Source organism: Paramormyrops kingsleyae, chromosome 15, assembly GCF_048594095.1.
Source record: "Paramormyrops kingsleyae isolate MSU_618 chromosome 15, PKINGS_0.4, whole genome shotgun sequence".
Classification (NCBI taxonomy): domain Eukaryota; kingdom Metazoa; phylum Chordata; class Actinopteri; order Osteoglossiformes; family Mormyridae; genus Paramormyrops; species Paramormyrops kingsleyae.
Window position 1 is genome coordinate 27509005 of NC_132811.1, and position 18727 is coordinate 27527731.

General features: G+C 42.3%; 1 protein-coding gene across 1 annotated transcript in view; it reads right to left on the minus strand.

Annotated features, from left to right (window-relative positions):
• scly (selenocysteine lyase) overlaps nt 1–18727 on the minus strand; it is an 84518-nt gene that overhangs the window by 39937 nt on the left and 25854 nt on the right. The window contains exon 5 of the mRNA XM_072699911.1: nt 15402–15570. Coding sequence (XP_072556012.1) covers nt 15402–15570 — 169 coding nt within the window. The remainder of the gene's footprint in view (nt 1–15401; nt 15571–18727) is intronic.

Consider the following 18727-nt stretch of genomic DNA (forward strand, 5'->3'; position numbering starts at 1 on the left):
TAGCATCTTGCAGTTGATGGAGATTTGTGGGATGCACATCCAGAGCACGAAGCTCCCGTTCCACCACATCCCAAAGATGCTCTATTGGGTTGAGATCTGGTGACTGTGGGGGCCATTTTAGTACAGTGAACTCATTGTCATGTTCAAGAAACCAATTTGAAATGATTCGAGCTTTGTGACATGGTGCATTATCCTGCTGGAAGTAGCCATCAGAGGATGGGTACATGGTGGTCATAAAGGGATGGACATGGTCAGAAACAATGCTCAGGTAGGCCGTGGCATTTAAACGATGCCCAATTGGCACTAAGGGGCCTAAAGTGTGCCAAGAAAACATCCCCCACACCATTACACCACCACAACCAGCCTGCACAGTGGTAACAAGGCATGATGGATCCATGTTCTCATTCTGTTTACGCCAAATTCTGACTCTACCATTTGAATGTCTCAACAGAAATCGAGACTCATCAGACCAGGCAACATTTTTCCAGTCTTCAACTGTCCAATTTTGGTGAGCTTGTGCAAATTGTAGCCTCTTTTTCCTATTTGTAGTGGAGATGAGTGGTACCCGGTGGAGTCTTCTGCTGTTGTAGCCCATCCGCCTCAAGGTTGTGCGTGTTGTGGCTTCACAAATGCTTTGCTGCATACCTCGGTTGTAACGAGTGGTTATTTCAGTCAAAGTTGCTCTTCTATCAGCTTGAATCAGTCGGCCCATTCTCCTCTGACCTCTAGCATCAACAATGCATTTTCGCCCACAGGACTGCCACATACTGGATGTTTTTCCCTTTGCACACCATTCTTTATAAACCCTAGAAATGGTTGTGCGTGAAAATCCCAGTAACTGAGCAGATTGTGAAAAACTCAGAGCGGCTCGTCTGGCACCAACAACCATGCCACGCTCAAAATTGCTTAAATCACCTTTCTTTCCCATTCTGACATTCAGTTTGGAGTTCAGGAGATTGTCTTGACCAGGACCACACCCCTAAATGCATTGAAGCAACTGCCATGTGATTGGTTGATTAGATAATTGCATTAATGAGAAATTGAACAGGTGTTCCTAATAATCCTTTTGGTGAGTGTATATGTTATTTGGGAGCACCAGTGGAATAAATTGAAGGCTGAAAAGGCTGATGTACAGGCATTCTTGAGGGAATTTGACTTTCCAGAGCGCATCGATCCACGGGATGCTCTGTTTGGTGGCAGAACTAACACTCTGCAACTGCACTATAAAGCGCAGAGTGATGAGCGCATAGATTACTACGACTTTACTAGCCTTTACCCCTCAGTCAACAAGTTTAAGGAGTACCCTGTAGGCCACCCTGTAATCATTTACAGTGATTTTGACAGCATTTGAAAACTATTTTGGGGTGATCAAAGCCAAAGTTTACCCTCCGAGAGGCCTTTACCTACCGGTTCTGCCTTACAGGTACGGTGGTAAACTCATGTTCACACTTTGCAGAACATGCTGTGAAACCGAGACGAGGGGGGTCTGTAATCATACAGATGAGCAGAGAGCTCTGATCGGCACGTGGTGCAGTGTCGAAATCAACAAGGCTGTTGAAAAGGGCTACAAAATCGTAAAGATTTATGAGGTCTGGCATTTCCCCGACCGGACAGACACACTTTTTGCTAGCTATATTAATAATCATTTAAAGGGAAAACAGGAGGTTTCCGGCTATCCCTCTTGGGCAACGACTGCTGAGGATAAAGAGAGATACATTCAGACTTATTTTGAGAAGGAGGGCATCCGTTTGAACCCCGAGAACATCGGGGTTAACAAAGTGAAATGCCAAATTTCCAAATTGTTTCTAAACAGTCTTTGGGGAAAGTTTGGTCAGAGAATAAATCAGGCGAGCACGACGCTCATCAAAGACCCCGATGAGTTTCTCACCTTAATTTTTTCAAAGCTGGTCAATGTGTCTCACTTTTCCTTCCTGAATGACAATGTGGCCATGATCCAATGGCGCCACATAAAGGTGTCCCCTAGCATGCCGCGGCACGTCAATGTTTTTATTGCCGCTTTCACTACAGCTTATGCCAGGCTTGAGCTGTACAATTTCATGGACCGCTTGGGACGGCGCACGCTGTATCATGATACAGACTCTGTCATTTTTGTCAGCAAACCGGGTGACTGGGCGCCCCCTCTGGGCGATTTTCTCGGTGAACTAACAAGCGAGCTGGACCCAGATGATCACATTGTGGAATTTGTCTCAGGGGGACCCAAAACTTATGGGTACAGAACGGCAAGGGGCAAAACGAGCATGAAAGTGAAGGGGATCACGTTGCATAACACCAATTCAAAAGTTGTCAATATTGCATCTCTGACAGGATTGGTTCAGGACTATGTGAGTAACCCACGTGACCACCCTAGAGAGATCAGGACATCCACGCAGCAGATTGTGCGGGATAAAAGGGGTTTCCATTTAAAAAATGACAGTCAGCAAGTGTTTCAAGGTCGTGTACACTAAGCAGCAGCTTCAGTCTGACTACACGACCTTACCTTATGGCTACTAGTGAAGAGTTCGACAATAGACTTCAGCATCCGTTCTCTTGTATTATATCGGAACCGAGTAACTCTGGCAAGTCATTTCATTAAAAGACTGTTGGAAAATGTGGATTGTACATTATCCAGAGTTCCTGAAAATGTTGTATGGTGCTATTCTTGCTGGCAACCGCTGTATGATGAATTGCTGTGCAAAATAAAGAACATTAAATTTGTGGAAGGAATTCCGGAGTCTCTGTGTGACGATGAACTTTTGCCTCCAAATAAAATCAACCTAATCATCATTGACGATCTAATGGAAAAAGCCTGAGACAATAACGAAGTTGAAAAAGCTTTCACCAAGTATACGCATCACAGAAATCTGAGTGTTATTTATCTGGTGCAGAATCTCTTCTTCCAAGGTAAGAAAAGTCGGACCATCAATCTGAATGGCAATTACATCGCATTATTTAAAAACCCCAGAGATAAATTACAGACGAGCGTACTGGCACGTCAGATGTACCTGCGGCATTCAAAATTTTTTCTAGAAGCTTTCGAAGACGCCACAAAAGTCCCTTATGGGTACCTGCTCATGGATTTAAAAGCCGTGACACCCGAGGACTACAGACTCAGATCTGGTTTACTTCGACTGGAGATGCCTGTTGCTTACGTTCTCAAGAAAAAATATTAACGATGTCGGCTCGTATAAAAAGAAACTGGAGTGCCCTGAAAGCTTTATTTGACAGTAACGCCAGACAGAGAAAGAAAATTTTAAAGACGGCATCGCCGGGTTTGCTGAACACTCTTTGTGAAATAGCTTTGAACGTACTGTGCGGTAACATCCCTCTAACCAAATCACAGACTGCAAGACTTAAAAAGCAAAAAAGTGGTATTAAACTACTTGCGAGCAAACGGGCATCATTAAAAAGAAAGAAGAAGGCTATTAAACAGACCGGTGGGGGGTTCATTCTACTCCCTTTAAGCATCGCCATACCGTTTCTCATCAGTCTTTTTCATCGGGGTTAAGTAAAATGGATTACGCTAGGAAAATGTATCTGGTCCCGAAGTCACAACTTGAAAAACTGCATGATGCCATAGTGCCTAAAGATACGATAAGGCAGACTGCCGAAAGCGAGCTGGACATTGCAATACGCAACATTTTATCAAGAACAGATGTTGCTGATCACGAAAAGGTCCGCTTGTATACAGAGGTGTTACAGAGATATTTGAATCTGGCCAGGCAAGGTGATAATGAGCCGTTATCTTTGACACTTCCCACTGAAGAGACGGCACGCGCCACTGAAGAGACAGCACGCGCCACTGTTGATGCTGGGGACACAATCATGGATGATGTTTTGAAAAATGCAGCCCCGTGTAACAAGAAAAAGGTTGAATATATGATGGGTAAAATGCTTGAAAACTCTGCCGTCACTGCATGGAACCCGCGCGGGGAGTTTGTTTTTAAGTTTTGTTTTAATGTTTGTTTTAGACTATCGCGGGGTCGCACATGCTCGATTTGCTTAAAAACATTACCAACCCTCGTAATGTTGGCGATGCGAGAAAACCTGTGGGATGGGGCGAGTTTCTACAAGGACTGGCAAGGCTCAACATGCCTTGCTCCCTCATACCTAACCAAGATGTCTGCCGTCTCATAGAAGCGATCAAGAATCCCACCGATGTGTTGCATGACAGTACCCCCAAAAGTTTTTGTCAGTCTCCACGGACCCGTAGCACCCCGCGGAAATTCTTAAAACCAGACTGGCTTATGTTTTAAAAATGTTTTTTGTGCTTACTTAACTCTTTCATTGTCGCCGCCTAGTGGTTCGGACGCATACGTCCAAATTTTCAATAACAAAAAAAAATGACGTTCAATAAAAGAAACAAATGTATCAAATCAACCAAAAACGGCTTGTTACACTACAAAAAACCTTTCAGATAATATCTGTAGAAAGTTGCGCAATTTTTGTGCCATGGTTTTTTTGTAACAAGTAAAAATAAAATGACCATGGTAGCCATCTTTAAACGGGTCGAGTGTCGGGAAGTAAAATATAAGTGTTAATAAAATGAAAACTAAGCACTTCAAACTATTTCTTTCACGGCCAATACTTCATAAACCGTCACAGTATTAAGACAAAACACGCATTTTTCCATAAATATGACTGTAATGCTCTCAAATAGCTTGCTCACTCATCGCGGAAAAATGTCAGTCGGCATTCTGTACATTCGTGCAATGTTTTTTATCTTCGGAGTTTTAGAAGAAAACCAATGAATAAAATGACAAAGTTACCCTCGTTTGAAAGCTTGATCTCTTATGTACATAAATCAATCACTGTAATCCTTCATTGTCAAGTATTTTTTCAGATATATGCTCTGCTTCCCTGCTAGCACATTATTTTTTACGCACTGAACCTTTGCCCATGGTTATGTTTCACCATAATAAACTTTCTACATGAACATCAAATTACAGTGTCATTTGCTTCATCCAATAGAGGTGTGTCTAAGGTTTGCAAAATGGTATGGGATGTGCTGATTGGGCATTGTTTTTCGCGCTGGGGACATGAATGCGCAACTTATTATCTGCAGGTGCAGTATTTGTGGGAGTGTCTCGATTACGCATTGCGCACGTAGTCTCCGTGAGTTTACCCAGTTATTTTCGGACAACAACTTTTTTGACTGAAGAAAAATGGCTCGGATGACTTTCACTGTTGAGAAAGCACAGAAGATGATTTTGAAGAGTGGTTCGGGGGAAGAAAGTGTCGCTTTTATCCATTGATTCGATGGAGGAGGACGCTTTTTTGCGCGGAGAGGATGCAACGCTCGACATAAGTACATTTATTTACAGTTTACTCTTTTATTCTATAGATTTTTATAATTCCGTGATTCAGTAAATTACAATTAACATTTGCTTTGGTAACACGTGTATTGTGGTACATTGGGAAAAGTTCCGCATCGCCTTTGTCAAGCTTTGAAGTGTGCAAAGTAATGCAGCGCTTTTGGCTTTCACTTGGGCAAAGTTACGCGGGGCTTTGTTTGGGCAAAGTTATGCGGGGCACTTGTCGGCCTTGTTTGAGCAAAGTTATGTACGGTACTTGTCGGCTTTGTTTGGGCAAAGTTATGCGGGGCACTTGTCGGCTTTGTTTGGGCAAAGTTATGCGGGGCACTTGTCGGGCTTTGTTTGGGCAAAGTTATGCGGGGCACTTGTCGGGCTTTGTTTGGGCACAGTTATGCGGGGCACTTGTCGGGCTTTGTTTGGGCACAGTTATGCAGGGTTAGGGTTAGAAACAAAATGTTTCTTATGACCCATAAGTGGTAATGCATTTAGAAAGAAAGACGCTATCCCAAAACACTGCTAGTTACACTGCGGCCATTTTGGATAGGTTTTGGATAGGTTTGGCACAAGTCGTGTGAATAAAATATAGATTTTCCTACAAATGTGTGGTGATTTTGTGTGACAAAATGTTACTTATGACCCATAAGTGGTAATGCATTTAGAAAGAAAGACGCTACCCCAAAAAACACTGCTAGTTACACTGTGGCCAGTTTGGATAGGTTTTGGATAGGTTTTGGATAAGTTTGGCACAAGTCGTGTGAATAAAATATAGATTTTCCTACAAATGTGTGGTGATGATGTGTGACAAATTGTTACTTATGACCTATAAGTGGTAATGCATTTAGAAAGAAAGTTGCTACCCCAAAAAACACTGCTAGTTACACTATTGCCATTTTGGATAAGTTTCAGATTAGTTTAGGTTAGGTTTTGGATAGGAAAAGCTCCCAGTTGCACCATTTGCTCTTTCCTCCGTAAAACCTGTTGGGCTGCATCAAATGATATGAAATTGGGCACACATGTAGAAAACAAGTTTGGGAACCAGATTTTTAAAATTAGACCTATTCCATCATGTAGTTTTTGAAATATTTACAAAAATCCAAGACACAAAGACAGGTTTTTGTATTTTTCCAGCTGTTTTTGTTATATTCGCATGTCCATAAATTATACACAGGTTATTCATTTCGTTATTGAACTTCCTACAATCAATTGTAAAGGGGTCAACTTTGATTTTAGGTATCAGGCATGTGTCTGTGACTTTTATATCTGAAGTTATAAGGTAATTATTCCAAAGAGGGAAGAAATGCCCCCCCATGCAAGGGGCCCCTGGTGCCCTCCATAGAGTTAACAAAACACTGAAACGTGATATTTTGTCTTTGTGGTTTTTATTTAACATACAGTCTTTTTCAAAGCCTTACAACATTTTACCGTTTGCATTTTGGTAAATACATTTTTCACACGATTGATATATTTAAATTTAGAAACAAAATGAGAAACCATGGCATCGTTCTTTTTAAAATCATTGCTATAAATAGATAGTAGAATTTTAGAAAAAGAAAAGCCTCTACAGCGGTTAATTAAATAAAAAAGGCAATGTTGGCCACACATCATGCTGAGATCGTCTTGAACCTGCTTTGCGTTGTAAACAAGCCGGTCACAGTTCCTCGTCATGAATGTCTTTATGATTCTCGGAAAGCTGGGGTGATCAGGTGGATTTCCGTACAAGTCGAAAAACTCTGCGGAGCTGTCATGGTTGATAAAAAGTGCCAGCCAGTGTTCTCCGGGGGCAGAACTAAGATGTGTATTGACGATGAAGATTGTGGGTAATTTATCAAGCTTTACTTCCTCCTCCAGCCCATAAAAATGTCTCGCGGTCCATCGGTTTCTATTGAGGATATTCGTTAGCTCCAGGGTATTCATGACTAGTAGTAATCGTACAAAACGTTTCTCCTTTGGTTAATCTCGATTATATTGTCAAAGGTCGCGTAAACTATCAGTGTGACAGTCCTGGTCAGAGGTTGACGGAATCTCATCTCCAGGCGCATGTTTCCGCTTTTAACCATAGAGAGGTGCTGATTGCATCCTTCATCTGGTGACAAGTTAAAGGCGTACAAAGTGTAGCCGCTTATGTACTCGTTTCTGTCAACAGCTACAGGATCATTTTTCAAATGTCTCCCCGTGGCCATAACCAAGCTGTAATACTCATGTGCAACATTACCCCTGTTAAAATCAGGCTGAAACGGTTTTGCAGGGAATTGCTGACCGTCGACATAAAGCGCTACAAATTCAGCATGGTAATGTTGAAAACGTTTCGATCATAAGCTCCCATAAATCCCATGTTGTCCACTAGCCCGATGACAACGGTTTTAGGCAACTGGCCTAGAAACAGATTTTCTTGCGCGCAGACCCGGCTGCTTGCAGCAACGCTGAATGTTTTCATGCAGTCTCTCTCGATCGGGTATTTCACATTGGCTGTCAGCAAGGCGCTGGCGTGCCCCAGTTTGACAGCCGTCGACACAGAAACTTTTTTAACAAACAGGGAAGCCGATACGATTTTGAGCAAGTACTGTTCAGCATCTCCGCTCTTGAGGCAAAACTCATCTTTGTTTCGAACCATTTTAATTTTGGCATCGACCCCATTTAGCATTAACCTCTCTTGAAAAAATATGTCATAGTGTATGGGGCCAATCAAATCGAAAACGCCGCTTCTTGCTGAAAATGCTGCTCTTTTCTCTAAGCCCTTGTTACCGCCATCAGGGTCTGTATCTTCCATAGCACCAGAACTGTCTTTATAAAACAGCCCGCAGGTAAACTGCCTGGATAGCGTTCCGGCGCTGTAATTAAGCAGGCACTCTATCATGGCTCTGTAAGGGTACGTATTGCTAGACTGGCTTACTAGCCTGTCACCCAAGGATACGTCCACCTGTGAGAAAATTGAGGCGATAGGGTAATTTATGACCCCCACCTTCGCGGCTGGGTCAATGTTTGTCCCATTAGCTTTTGTGATTCGGCACCGCAGGTGCAGTAGCGTGTTGTTGAGGTCTAGGTAATCTTCCCCATTACCGGCGATGAAAAACTCCAGGGGGCCATTATCTGTTAAAGCTGAGAGTGGCGGCACTTCCACGTATATATTTTTATCGATGCTTGCTTGTGTGTATGGCACTGCAAAAATATCTAATTCTGATTTCATGCACTCCTCTGACAGGCTGTGTATGAGGGCCATAGCTTTAGAAAATGTATCTTCTTCTCTGTACTTTTTTGGGCGACTTCTTCTCTCGCTTCTTTTTGACTACTGAGCTTCTCTTGGTCGACACCTTGCGTTTTTTAGCCGTGGTAATTCGAGCCCCAGGGGGTCTTTCACGCTTACCACGCGCCAACACCATGAGCCCAGAGCCCTCTTGCTGTCGTGTTGTTAATTGCCCCGTAATCGCACCGGAAATTACATCCTTTGCAATATTTTGCGCTGCCGATTTTAAATGCGGCTTTGCCATATTGAAAGTCCTTTTCAGAAATGGTACGGCCATTCTCAGGAACCGTCAAAAAAGGCCCCCCAGACCCCCTCCGTACATGACGGGTGCTCCGTTGTATCCGGGGAGTCCGTTACCAGCTTGGTTTCTGTAGTATTCCACATATCTATGTGGATCTGAAAAACCGTCAGCGCTGTACATTATTATTATTATTGGGGGTAGTGCTTAACCGGCCTGAAATGCAGCTTCACAATCGTTTTTCCGTACTGGAAGGGTATCGCCTTGTTCTGGTCAGACTTTAAATCGATTACAATATTATCAATGTGATTCTTGCAGAGCGACACGTAATGGACCCTGTCGTAAGATATTGTGACCATCGAGTTGTGAGTTCCCGTAATATGTACCCCCCGTAACAGAGGTACGAAACTGTCACCCACTCTTTGGTGCTCGACAATGTCTGAATACACGTAAATTGTGTAAAATCCGGCACATATGTCTGCTGGATTCGGAGCTGCTGATCTATCAGCAATCTTTTGAAATACATCAGGAACAAAACCCAGCATCCTTGCAAGGTTTCCTTTCGTTTTTAAAGCCATGTGTGGTGGTCCAACCATATACACTTTGTTTTTTATCGCTCCATAGTCAAGTTTTAGTTTTGACATTCCTAGAGCATCGTTAATTTCACTGATTAGGTTTTTAGTATCTCTGTAATGCCCCGCTTTTAGCTTGTATTGCAGGATTGCCGGTATTGACACCCCTCTGGCCACGTAAAATAATGTGTCTTCTTCCACCAGCGTATCCCACGTTCGTGGGTAGTGGATTTCCGCTAATCCTACTTCCCATTTACCATTCAGATCGATCGGCTTGGCTAGTTTTGTCGTGTAGCTTGATATGGTATTGTGCGGGAAAACATCCATAGACGCGTTGCTAGGGAGCGTAACATTAAAACCGCTTTCCTCCTCCATGGCTGCTTTTCATGTGAAAGCTTGGCACAAATACGCATCATCGCCCTTATACGTCGACTACTTGGCTAGCAGGGACCCAGCTGTTAAATTTGTCGGGCCACCCCAGCCATTTCACTAAAAACATTTTTTTGCCCCTTTGCGTTTTTTCCGCGACGATTTTCTCAACTTTGAAGTTTTTGTCTTTGTCTATTCTGATCTTTTGTAGCTCTTCTGCATAAAATGTGCCATCTATGATCTCCCCATCATAATCTTTTATCCTGTACACCGGTGGTGATCTAGGCAGACGTTCGGTGACTGTAAAATACTCGTCCGTAAAAGTTTGCTCATATCCTTTGGTAAATTTCCCCCGTGCTTTCGATACCCTGACCACATCACCGATGTTAAACTTATAACAACGCTTTTCAGCTGCACCAGGCGTCACGCCATATATGTTGTTGAAAACCTGTCCGGCATTCTCCGTATTCACCTCAACCGGCTTCATTTTAATTGTATTGTGGCAGGTGCTATTGTAAGCACTCGCCAGATCTTGTACAATGTCCACATACCTTCTTGTATTATAAGCCGTAAAATAACGCCACATTCGTGTCTTTAAAGTGCGGTTAAATCTTTCTACTATGGATGCCTTAACATCATTACCGGTTGCGAAATGTATTATCCCATGTTTCTCCGTAAGCTTATGAAACGATGTGTTAAAAAACTCTGTCCCTCGATCGGTTTGTAGCTTTTTGGGTATCCAGCCTTCAGAGAGAATGTTTTCAAACACTTTCTTTACCTCTGCACCTGTCTTGCTTTTAAGGCAGCGCACCCATGCGTATTTTGATAGAATATCTATGCATGTCAACATGTATTTAACACTTTGGGGTCTAGGGGTAGGAAACACACTTTCACTGACTGGGGCATGATCACACATTTCTTCAAATATCATAAACTTAATTCATGGCAAATAAATTATTTCTTATATATTTGTTTTGCCATTACACTCATCTTTATTTTAATATATATTGCAGAGCATGTGAGCGGAGCGTGAGCGAGGAGCGGAGCGGGCGGAATTTGGTCAGAGCGCGGAGCGGGTTTTCTAATTAAGGCTGGAGCGGTCGCTTTGTCTCGCTCCAATTTCGCTCCGATACCACTCACACTACAATTCTGAGGCATGCCCAAATCTACCCAGAATTCATCTGTACAATTATCAAGACTGTTACACAAATTGGCCGAGATGGAATTCGCAAAGTATTTCACAAAGGAAACTGATAAATCATACAAGTGTACTATTCTTATCAAACGTATAGATGACAAGAATGTACAGCAAGAACAACAATGTGGTGAAACTGTTTCAGTGAGTAAAGATTCACTTTGGAATCACTTTTCTCAGAAACATGAGTGTGCTACGCGAACAAGCGGAAGCCAGAGCAAAACGCGTGCAAGTTTTATATGGTTGTAGCATATCAAGTCTATAAAGTAAATTAAAGTATAAAAGCCTATAAAGTAAATATTGGTAATCAAATAAATTCGTTTTGTCATTCAAAGTAGGTCTAATAAGATTTTTTTTTAATTTCACGTAACGTAAAATTTTATTTTAGAGACGTGCTGCATCAACAGAAAAAAACTGAGGAATTTAAAACGTGTCTGTATATTCTTTAGGCTATTAAACCCACTGATTCCTTTATTTTTAAGCCTATTTTTGTGTGGAATGCCATTTCCAAACCTGTCCGTTGCTGCCGATAGGTTGCTTAAAAATAAATATTTTCTGTTCTGACTGGCAATGTTGCCGTTGCTCATATTTATTTATGACATAAGGCTTCAATTTAAGGTGACATTTGTTAGGCATGCAGATTATTTGTTCCTCTTAAATTGGAGCGAGCGTGGAGCGATTTGACTGGAGCGGGAGGACATTTTAGTGGAGCGAGGAGCGGTGTTGAGCGGAGCGGCTTAGTGCGAATTAGAGCGGAGGAGCGGGCGGAGCCAACAGCCTCGTGATCGAGGAGCGGAAATTCTCACCGCTCCGCTCACATGCTCTGATATATTGTAAATATGTCAGATTTTTGTTAAGTTAGAAATTTGACATCAAAGTATAGACATTGCAAAATGCAGTTTGGAACACTTGCAGAAACATTATAAAAGTACATAGCAAGCAATGCTGGCAGTTTGTTTTGATCCCAGATATCTGATCACCAAAGTCTTGGCTACATGAAGATGACTAAATGGTGTAGATGCAACATTCATTTGGATAAATAAATAAGAAAAACCTAACTCATGTCACTATTTCTGGCTCCTTTCATTGAATATGTAGCAACTTTCATGTGTATGAATGAGCCATTGTCACCTGGCCACGTCCCCAACCCCCTTTTATGGCGCTGAAGGGGATGTATTTGGATCGCGTTTCACCGTTGCGCTGTTAATCAAATTACCATGCGAATGCGATTTGAATACGCGCTAATGCGGCTATTTAGAATGTGAATAGCGATCTTCGGGTGAGAGCGGCACTACACGCCCCCGATGCAGGTAAAACAAAGTAAGATGACATGGTTTACTTTTCTGCCGATTTAACCTAATTAAAAAAACTTTAATACTTCCGACAATGGACGTTTTGAAAAGAAGACAGATTACGGATTTAGCCAGCGTTTTTTTCATGATTCTACATTAAGATTTCAGCGAGATATAAAGTGAAATAGATGCGAAAAGTACGCGATGTCGCCGACGACATACTCGACCCCAGAGAGTTAAAATCATCATTCTGGTCCGCGTAAGCCGACATATCCACCAAGTCAGCTTGCCATTGAGAATCGATGTTAGTCACAAAGACTCTATTCCTTTTGAAGTAAAATCTGATTGGTTTATGTAATGTATATGCATCTTCACCAGATAGCCATGTCGCAACTTGCTTTTTATCCACAGTATGTCCACTTTGGTCATTTATCTGTGACCTGTATAATCTATCGACACCACCAAGTGAACCAGGGTTTGATGGCGTATAATAGACATGTTTCAAGTGTTTGTAGAATCATCGTGAACCTCTAGCAATAATAACACAATGTTTTCATGACTCAACTGATTTTATTTAGAAAAGCATGTAAAAACTGCCATCCAATCACATTTTGACAGACGTTTACACACCAGCCAGTCTGCTTGAACTTGTGCATATACCAGAAATCACTAATTGCCCCATCTACAGCACACTCATAATCTTTCCCTTCAACATCACGTTTCAGCTCGCATAATTTTTCCCGTACATTAATTTCGGTTTTAAGTTCAGAAATTACTGCCTCGACTGCACCTTGGACTTTGACAGGTGGGGGGTGAGGGTGAAACATCGCAACCGCTTTTGTGATAATATATTTAAACCATGGTCTATACAGTTTTTTCATCTGCTTTTCAAAATTGTTAAAGAAATAAAACGCTTCAGGTTCATAGAGGCACGTGTGCCTCCGCTGGCTCGGGTGATTCACAGAACAGCCGATACAGTTTGCCTTCAAGTCATCTTCGATGATCAGATCCAGAATACAGGCCAGTGACCCTTTGATTATCTTCATGGCAGCGTCGATGATGCTCCCATCCACAGCATCTTCAGATAATGACAGTCCTGCAAAACGATCGCTGAGCTCATCCATCGTCGGCAAAGGGGGCCTCGATGTGTCCATTAGGTTGGAGGTCTCCTGCGGAGGTTGCTGTTGTGATCCCGGCCACACCGCCCAGGTCGGGCTAGAAGGAGTTGGTGGCGGCAGGGGCCACTGCTGCAAGATCTGAGGAAGCGGTGGCGGGGTGTCCAGTCGCAGTTCAAAAGTTGATGCCCGAGGCCATGATGGGAATCGCAGGCCAGAAGGCGGTGCAGGCTCCAGTAAGGCGGCTTCAGGAGATGTCAGTTCGCTCGCTATTGCTTGCTGGGAGATGTGTCTCGTCGTGAGTGCTTGCTCACAGGATGGCGGGGTTTTAATACGTTTTCAACATGGTCTTCTCTCATCTCATTGGTCGTCATCACCAGAAGTGGGCCGACCACACTTTGTTCAAAATTTTTTCTCCAGTTTTATACAGATACATTCTTAATGCGAGAATATGCTGCACAGTGCTCCGTGCTTGCGCTGTCTCGGCGGCTTGCGTGGAGCCTAAGTCGGGTTTAGCAGTACCAAGTTACGGGTAGGTGTCGTCGTCAAACTCGTTGCAAGCTCTGTCTGTATGATATCGGAAACAATTTGTCCGTCGGTCGCCATTTTTGCCACCGATTTGACAGCGACACTGCAATTTAAGTGTCTCTACGTGGAGAGCGAGAGAGAGAGAGCATGCGCTCATTTTAACAAGGATTACCAGCAGCTAGGCACTACTGCCCAGAAAAGGGTTTACCTGGGGTGGGGTTCGAACCCACGCAGACATATGTCCATTGGTTCTGCCGTCGCCATTTTTAACGTGTTTATGCCCCTCCCCTTCCCCCAGCTATCGAACATTTCACGCGGAAGTTTTAAACAGGCCGGCAGCACACGGTCGAGCTGCGGGGCTAAAATGTTTGCTGGTTAAATGTTTTCTTCAACTTAACACTGGTAAATATCGCTAAAAGTTTGTTCTTCTTTAAACACGTTGGTTAAATGTAATAGGTTTAAAATGTTTGTGCTTGTTTCGCATTTGCTCTTTTGTGCTTGTTTCGTTTGTTTAAAAGTTAAAAGTTTGGGACTTGTGTCATTTGTGCTTAAAATACGATGTTTTATCTTGACAGTGTTTCACTCGGGCATGTCTCTACTTGTTTAAATTCCGTCTGCTTTTCTTTCTTTCTTTTAAAAAGTTAAAGTTTGGGACTTGTTGTTTGTTTAACAAGAAAGTACCTGCAGCGGTGGCAGACAGGTCCCAAAACCATATGTCTTTCTTGTCTGGGGGATACAATTAGAATTTCAGAGCCATTCTCAATTTATTGATTGTGTACAACTCTGAAGGACATAAGCCTGGGGTACACCTTGGATGGGATGCCAGACCATTGCTGTCACGCCTACAGGGGCGGGGTCGCACAGCAACAGGCAATCATTGCAATCCAACCAAGCTACTTAACCCCAAAGCAAGCTCCAAAGGTTGTGAGTATTGTTGCAATACCCATGACACTTATCGAGCGCTTTTCTGTCTTTTGTCTAACCCTCCTGCCCTGCCTGCCTCGTCGTATCCTGCTGTCGTGCCTGCCCTGCTTCCCAGATCATCCCTGCCTGCCTGCCCGATCCTGCCCTGCCCTGCCGTCCTGGCTTGCCTTCATCCACCTTCCTGTCGCATCGTCCCCTTGTCTTGTCTTTGTTTGTAGGATTGACCAACCCGGCTTCTGACCTCCCGGGACCAACCCGACCATCCGCCTGTCTTGCCCCTTCGGATTTTGATGCACCCAGCTTAATTAACAATAAAACATTCTCCTGCATTACGGGGTCTGCTTCGTCTCTGATCACTCAATGCCACAATTGCAGGGCACATCCAAAAAACAGACAATTTTGAGGTGGCAACTATGTGAAAAAAAAAGGAGTACCAGAAGAAAACCCAAGCTCAAAAATTATGTATTATATATTTTTATATTACAGTGCTATTGTCTGCTTACATTCAAATCAATTTGTGGCATTTCCTTTAAAACAACTATTTGAGATCTATAATGTGCTACCATTTAGAAGAGGTATTCTCAAAGTCGTTACTAAAGATAGTGATGGTCATACCTGCTTTACCCTCCTTCAGCAGGCTGTCAGCAGTGATCTTCACAGAGTCATGCTCTATACTGGAAGTGATGATGTGAGGGAGGACAGTCGTTTGCTTTTCATTCAGCAGAGTTGCTCCCCAGCTGTCCCAGAAATGCTTGACAGCTGTGTAGAAAACCAGGTTGTTTGCCTGTGAAGGAAGGGGATTATGACAGGTAACATTGTAATACATTGTAAAAACGTGCTACAATTAATTAAGCAAAATGGACCAAATATATAATGGGATATAGGTAATTTGATTTACTTGACTGTACAGTATTGATTAACATTGGGATATGTACAGGGCTGGCAGGGGAGGATGTAGCTGATGGTAACTGTACAGTCACCAGAATTTAATGTTAGCAACACTTTTCAACAAAGTTGCATCACCTCTTCTTTGAACAATACTTTTGGGAACTGGGGAGACAAGTTGCTGGAGTTTTGAAAGTGAAATGGTCTATTGCTGGCAGATATAGGTTTTATCAAAAAAAAGATATGGTGGTACCTCAGTTCTCAAACTCATTAGAACTTGAATTTCTTAACCCCTTGGGGTCGGCGGTCCCGCCAGCGGGATCTGACAGAAATTTCGCAAAACCGTTTAAATAACTCTGCGAGTTTTTGTCATATACACATTTTAAAAATACTCTCAGAAACCTTGGATGGTCTACTATTCAAATATATATAGGTAGAAACTAAATATATTTTTACAGCTTCGTGATACGAATTGAAAGAACAAGAGTGACTGACTTAAGCGTCTGCGTCTCGAAGCGGCTCTGATCGCCCACCCACTTGCAAATCGTACTATTCGCATGATAATAACATGATAATCCGACAGTTAGTATTGGGTAAAGAAATATGTGAATACGCCCATTGTGACCGAAATAAACAAGAGCACATGTCTGGGTAGTGTTTACACTGATCGGCTACAATATAGCACACGGATACATCTCTGCCGCTGAAGCTTTGCGCCAGTGTTTACACTTTCAGCAGCGAAGCTCATACCTGCGTTCATGGCTCAGTGGGCTAAGCCTGTGTGCCTGCAATCACGTGGTCGCCGATTCAAACGCAGTGTATTTAGAACGTGAATAGCGATCTTCCACTGAGAGCGGTCCTAAACGCTCGCGATACAAGTAAAACAAAGAAAGGTGACACGATTTGCTTTTTTGCCTATTTAACCTAATTTTAAAAACTTTAATACTTCTGACAATGGAAGTTTTGAAAAGAAGACAGATAACGGATTTAGTCAGTGTTTTTTTCATGATTTTACATAATGATTTCAGCGAGATATAAACTGAAATACATGAGAAAGATACGTGGTCGACGATGCTCTCGTCCCCAGAGCGTTAATAATAGTCACTGCATCATATTTATCGCTTTCTATATTTATATAGTAACAGTTTTTCATTTTTCATTCCATCTACCAATAAACTGTGAAAGGGATTTTATTGTTGCTACTTTTCTTGCGTTTCAAACTGCCTTTCCAAAGTGATGGGTGTGGGGTGCAGTGACATTCCAGACTGATGGGCCATTGACAGTATGCAAACTACTACAGGTGTGAGGACACCTATCTCATCAATATTCATTTTGAAGGCCACTGACTTTGAGAAAAAGAGTGTCACTCTAAAGTACTAACACTTTAGTAATCAAACTACATAAAATTTCAGAATGTCACTTTCACCTATGTGTAGCCAACCCCTGTGTCTATAAGCTTCAGAGCTCAAAAGTCTTACCTAGAAATGTCTATAATGTGATTTTTTACAATTTCTCAGCATGTCTGAAAATAGGTTTTTGAAAAGTATATGTTTAAAGTTGATTTTAACAAAAAATAGAATAATAACATTCTAAGCGGTCTCAGATTATTGGTGCTGAGTTTGTGCTGAATAAAAGCAAAAGTATCACTTTGGGATAAATGTTTTTTAGATAGGTGAAATATTTTAAAATGTCAAGGCATGTCAGACTACCCCGAAAGTGGAAAAGAGGCCTCAGGCCCCAGGGGGTTAAAAGTCGAACCAACCAGTTCAGAATAAAAATGACCTAGAACTCGATCTGAATCTCAGAAGTCGAACCGTGAACGTCGACACGCGACGCGTCTCTCAGCAGAAACAAAGGGTAACGCTTCAGTCTCAGCCTCGCATTCACTGTGATAGCATAATTTGTTAGTGATAGTGCTTTTTTTATTGAAAATACTGTAGGTATCAGGTAATACACTGTACTTTATATCATTTTCATAGCAATTGCTCACCAAAAAGTTACGCAGTAGTTGTACAAATGTTACAACGTAAAACTTTGTGATTTACGAACAAATTAACGAATACAGAGTAATAATAAAAATAAACAATGGACAGCATGGCGTTGTCTAGTGTTGGGGTATGGCTTGGGGTTGTCACGATCTGCCGAGCCAGGACCAGGGAAGCAGGGACAGGATTCAAGCAATTGGGAAACACGGGGATTAATTGAGAACAGGCAGAACAACACAATGACATTACAATTACCGGACTGGGGAAACAAACTGAAACATGGACTAAATACAGAGGACTAATGACAACAACCAGAAACAGCTGATCACACGGCATTTCCACACGAGGTTAACGAGGGGGTGTGGCACACAGAAGGAGCGTACAATCGGGGCAGGACAGGGGTAGTGTTGGAGTACATTCTTTATCGTTTTGGAATCCATTAAAAAATGCTCTTCTTGTTTTATCCTGTTCATTTTGTGTTTAAATGCTAAAAAAAACATATTTAGGTGTAATTTTTTGAGGCCGAGAACCAATTAATTGGTTTTCCATTATTTCTCATGAGGAAAATTCGATCAGAACTCAAACTTTTTAGGATTCAAACCTGAGTTCTGAATGGATTAAGTTTGAGTTCTGAGGTACCATTGTATATGATTTCAACTGCTCAACAGTGCGAGGTCTCCTTTGTCATATTTTTCATTTCATGGTTCCCCGAATGTTTTCAATGGAAAACATTGCAGGCATATGTTGGTCCAAAATCTGTATATATCGTTCAACATTGATGGTACCTTCCCAGATGTGCAGTTGACCAAAGTTGGCAACCATGAATGTTTGAAAATGTAATATAATTGTATTAATACTTATAGTAGAGAGAAGGGCCACAATTTGTGTGTGCGCTCCGTGGGATTTGAACCCATGAGCTCTGCGTTGTCAGCAAAATGCTATACTTGTTGAGTTAGGGCCAGTTAATACTCAATGCTCGCAATGTGTCTGCATACGCATCATGGCTGCCACGTTTCCTACATTGATTCCACACATTTCTTGTGCACCTACACAAAGAATGAACACTATGTG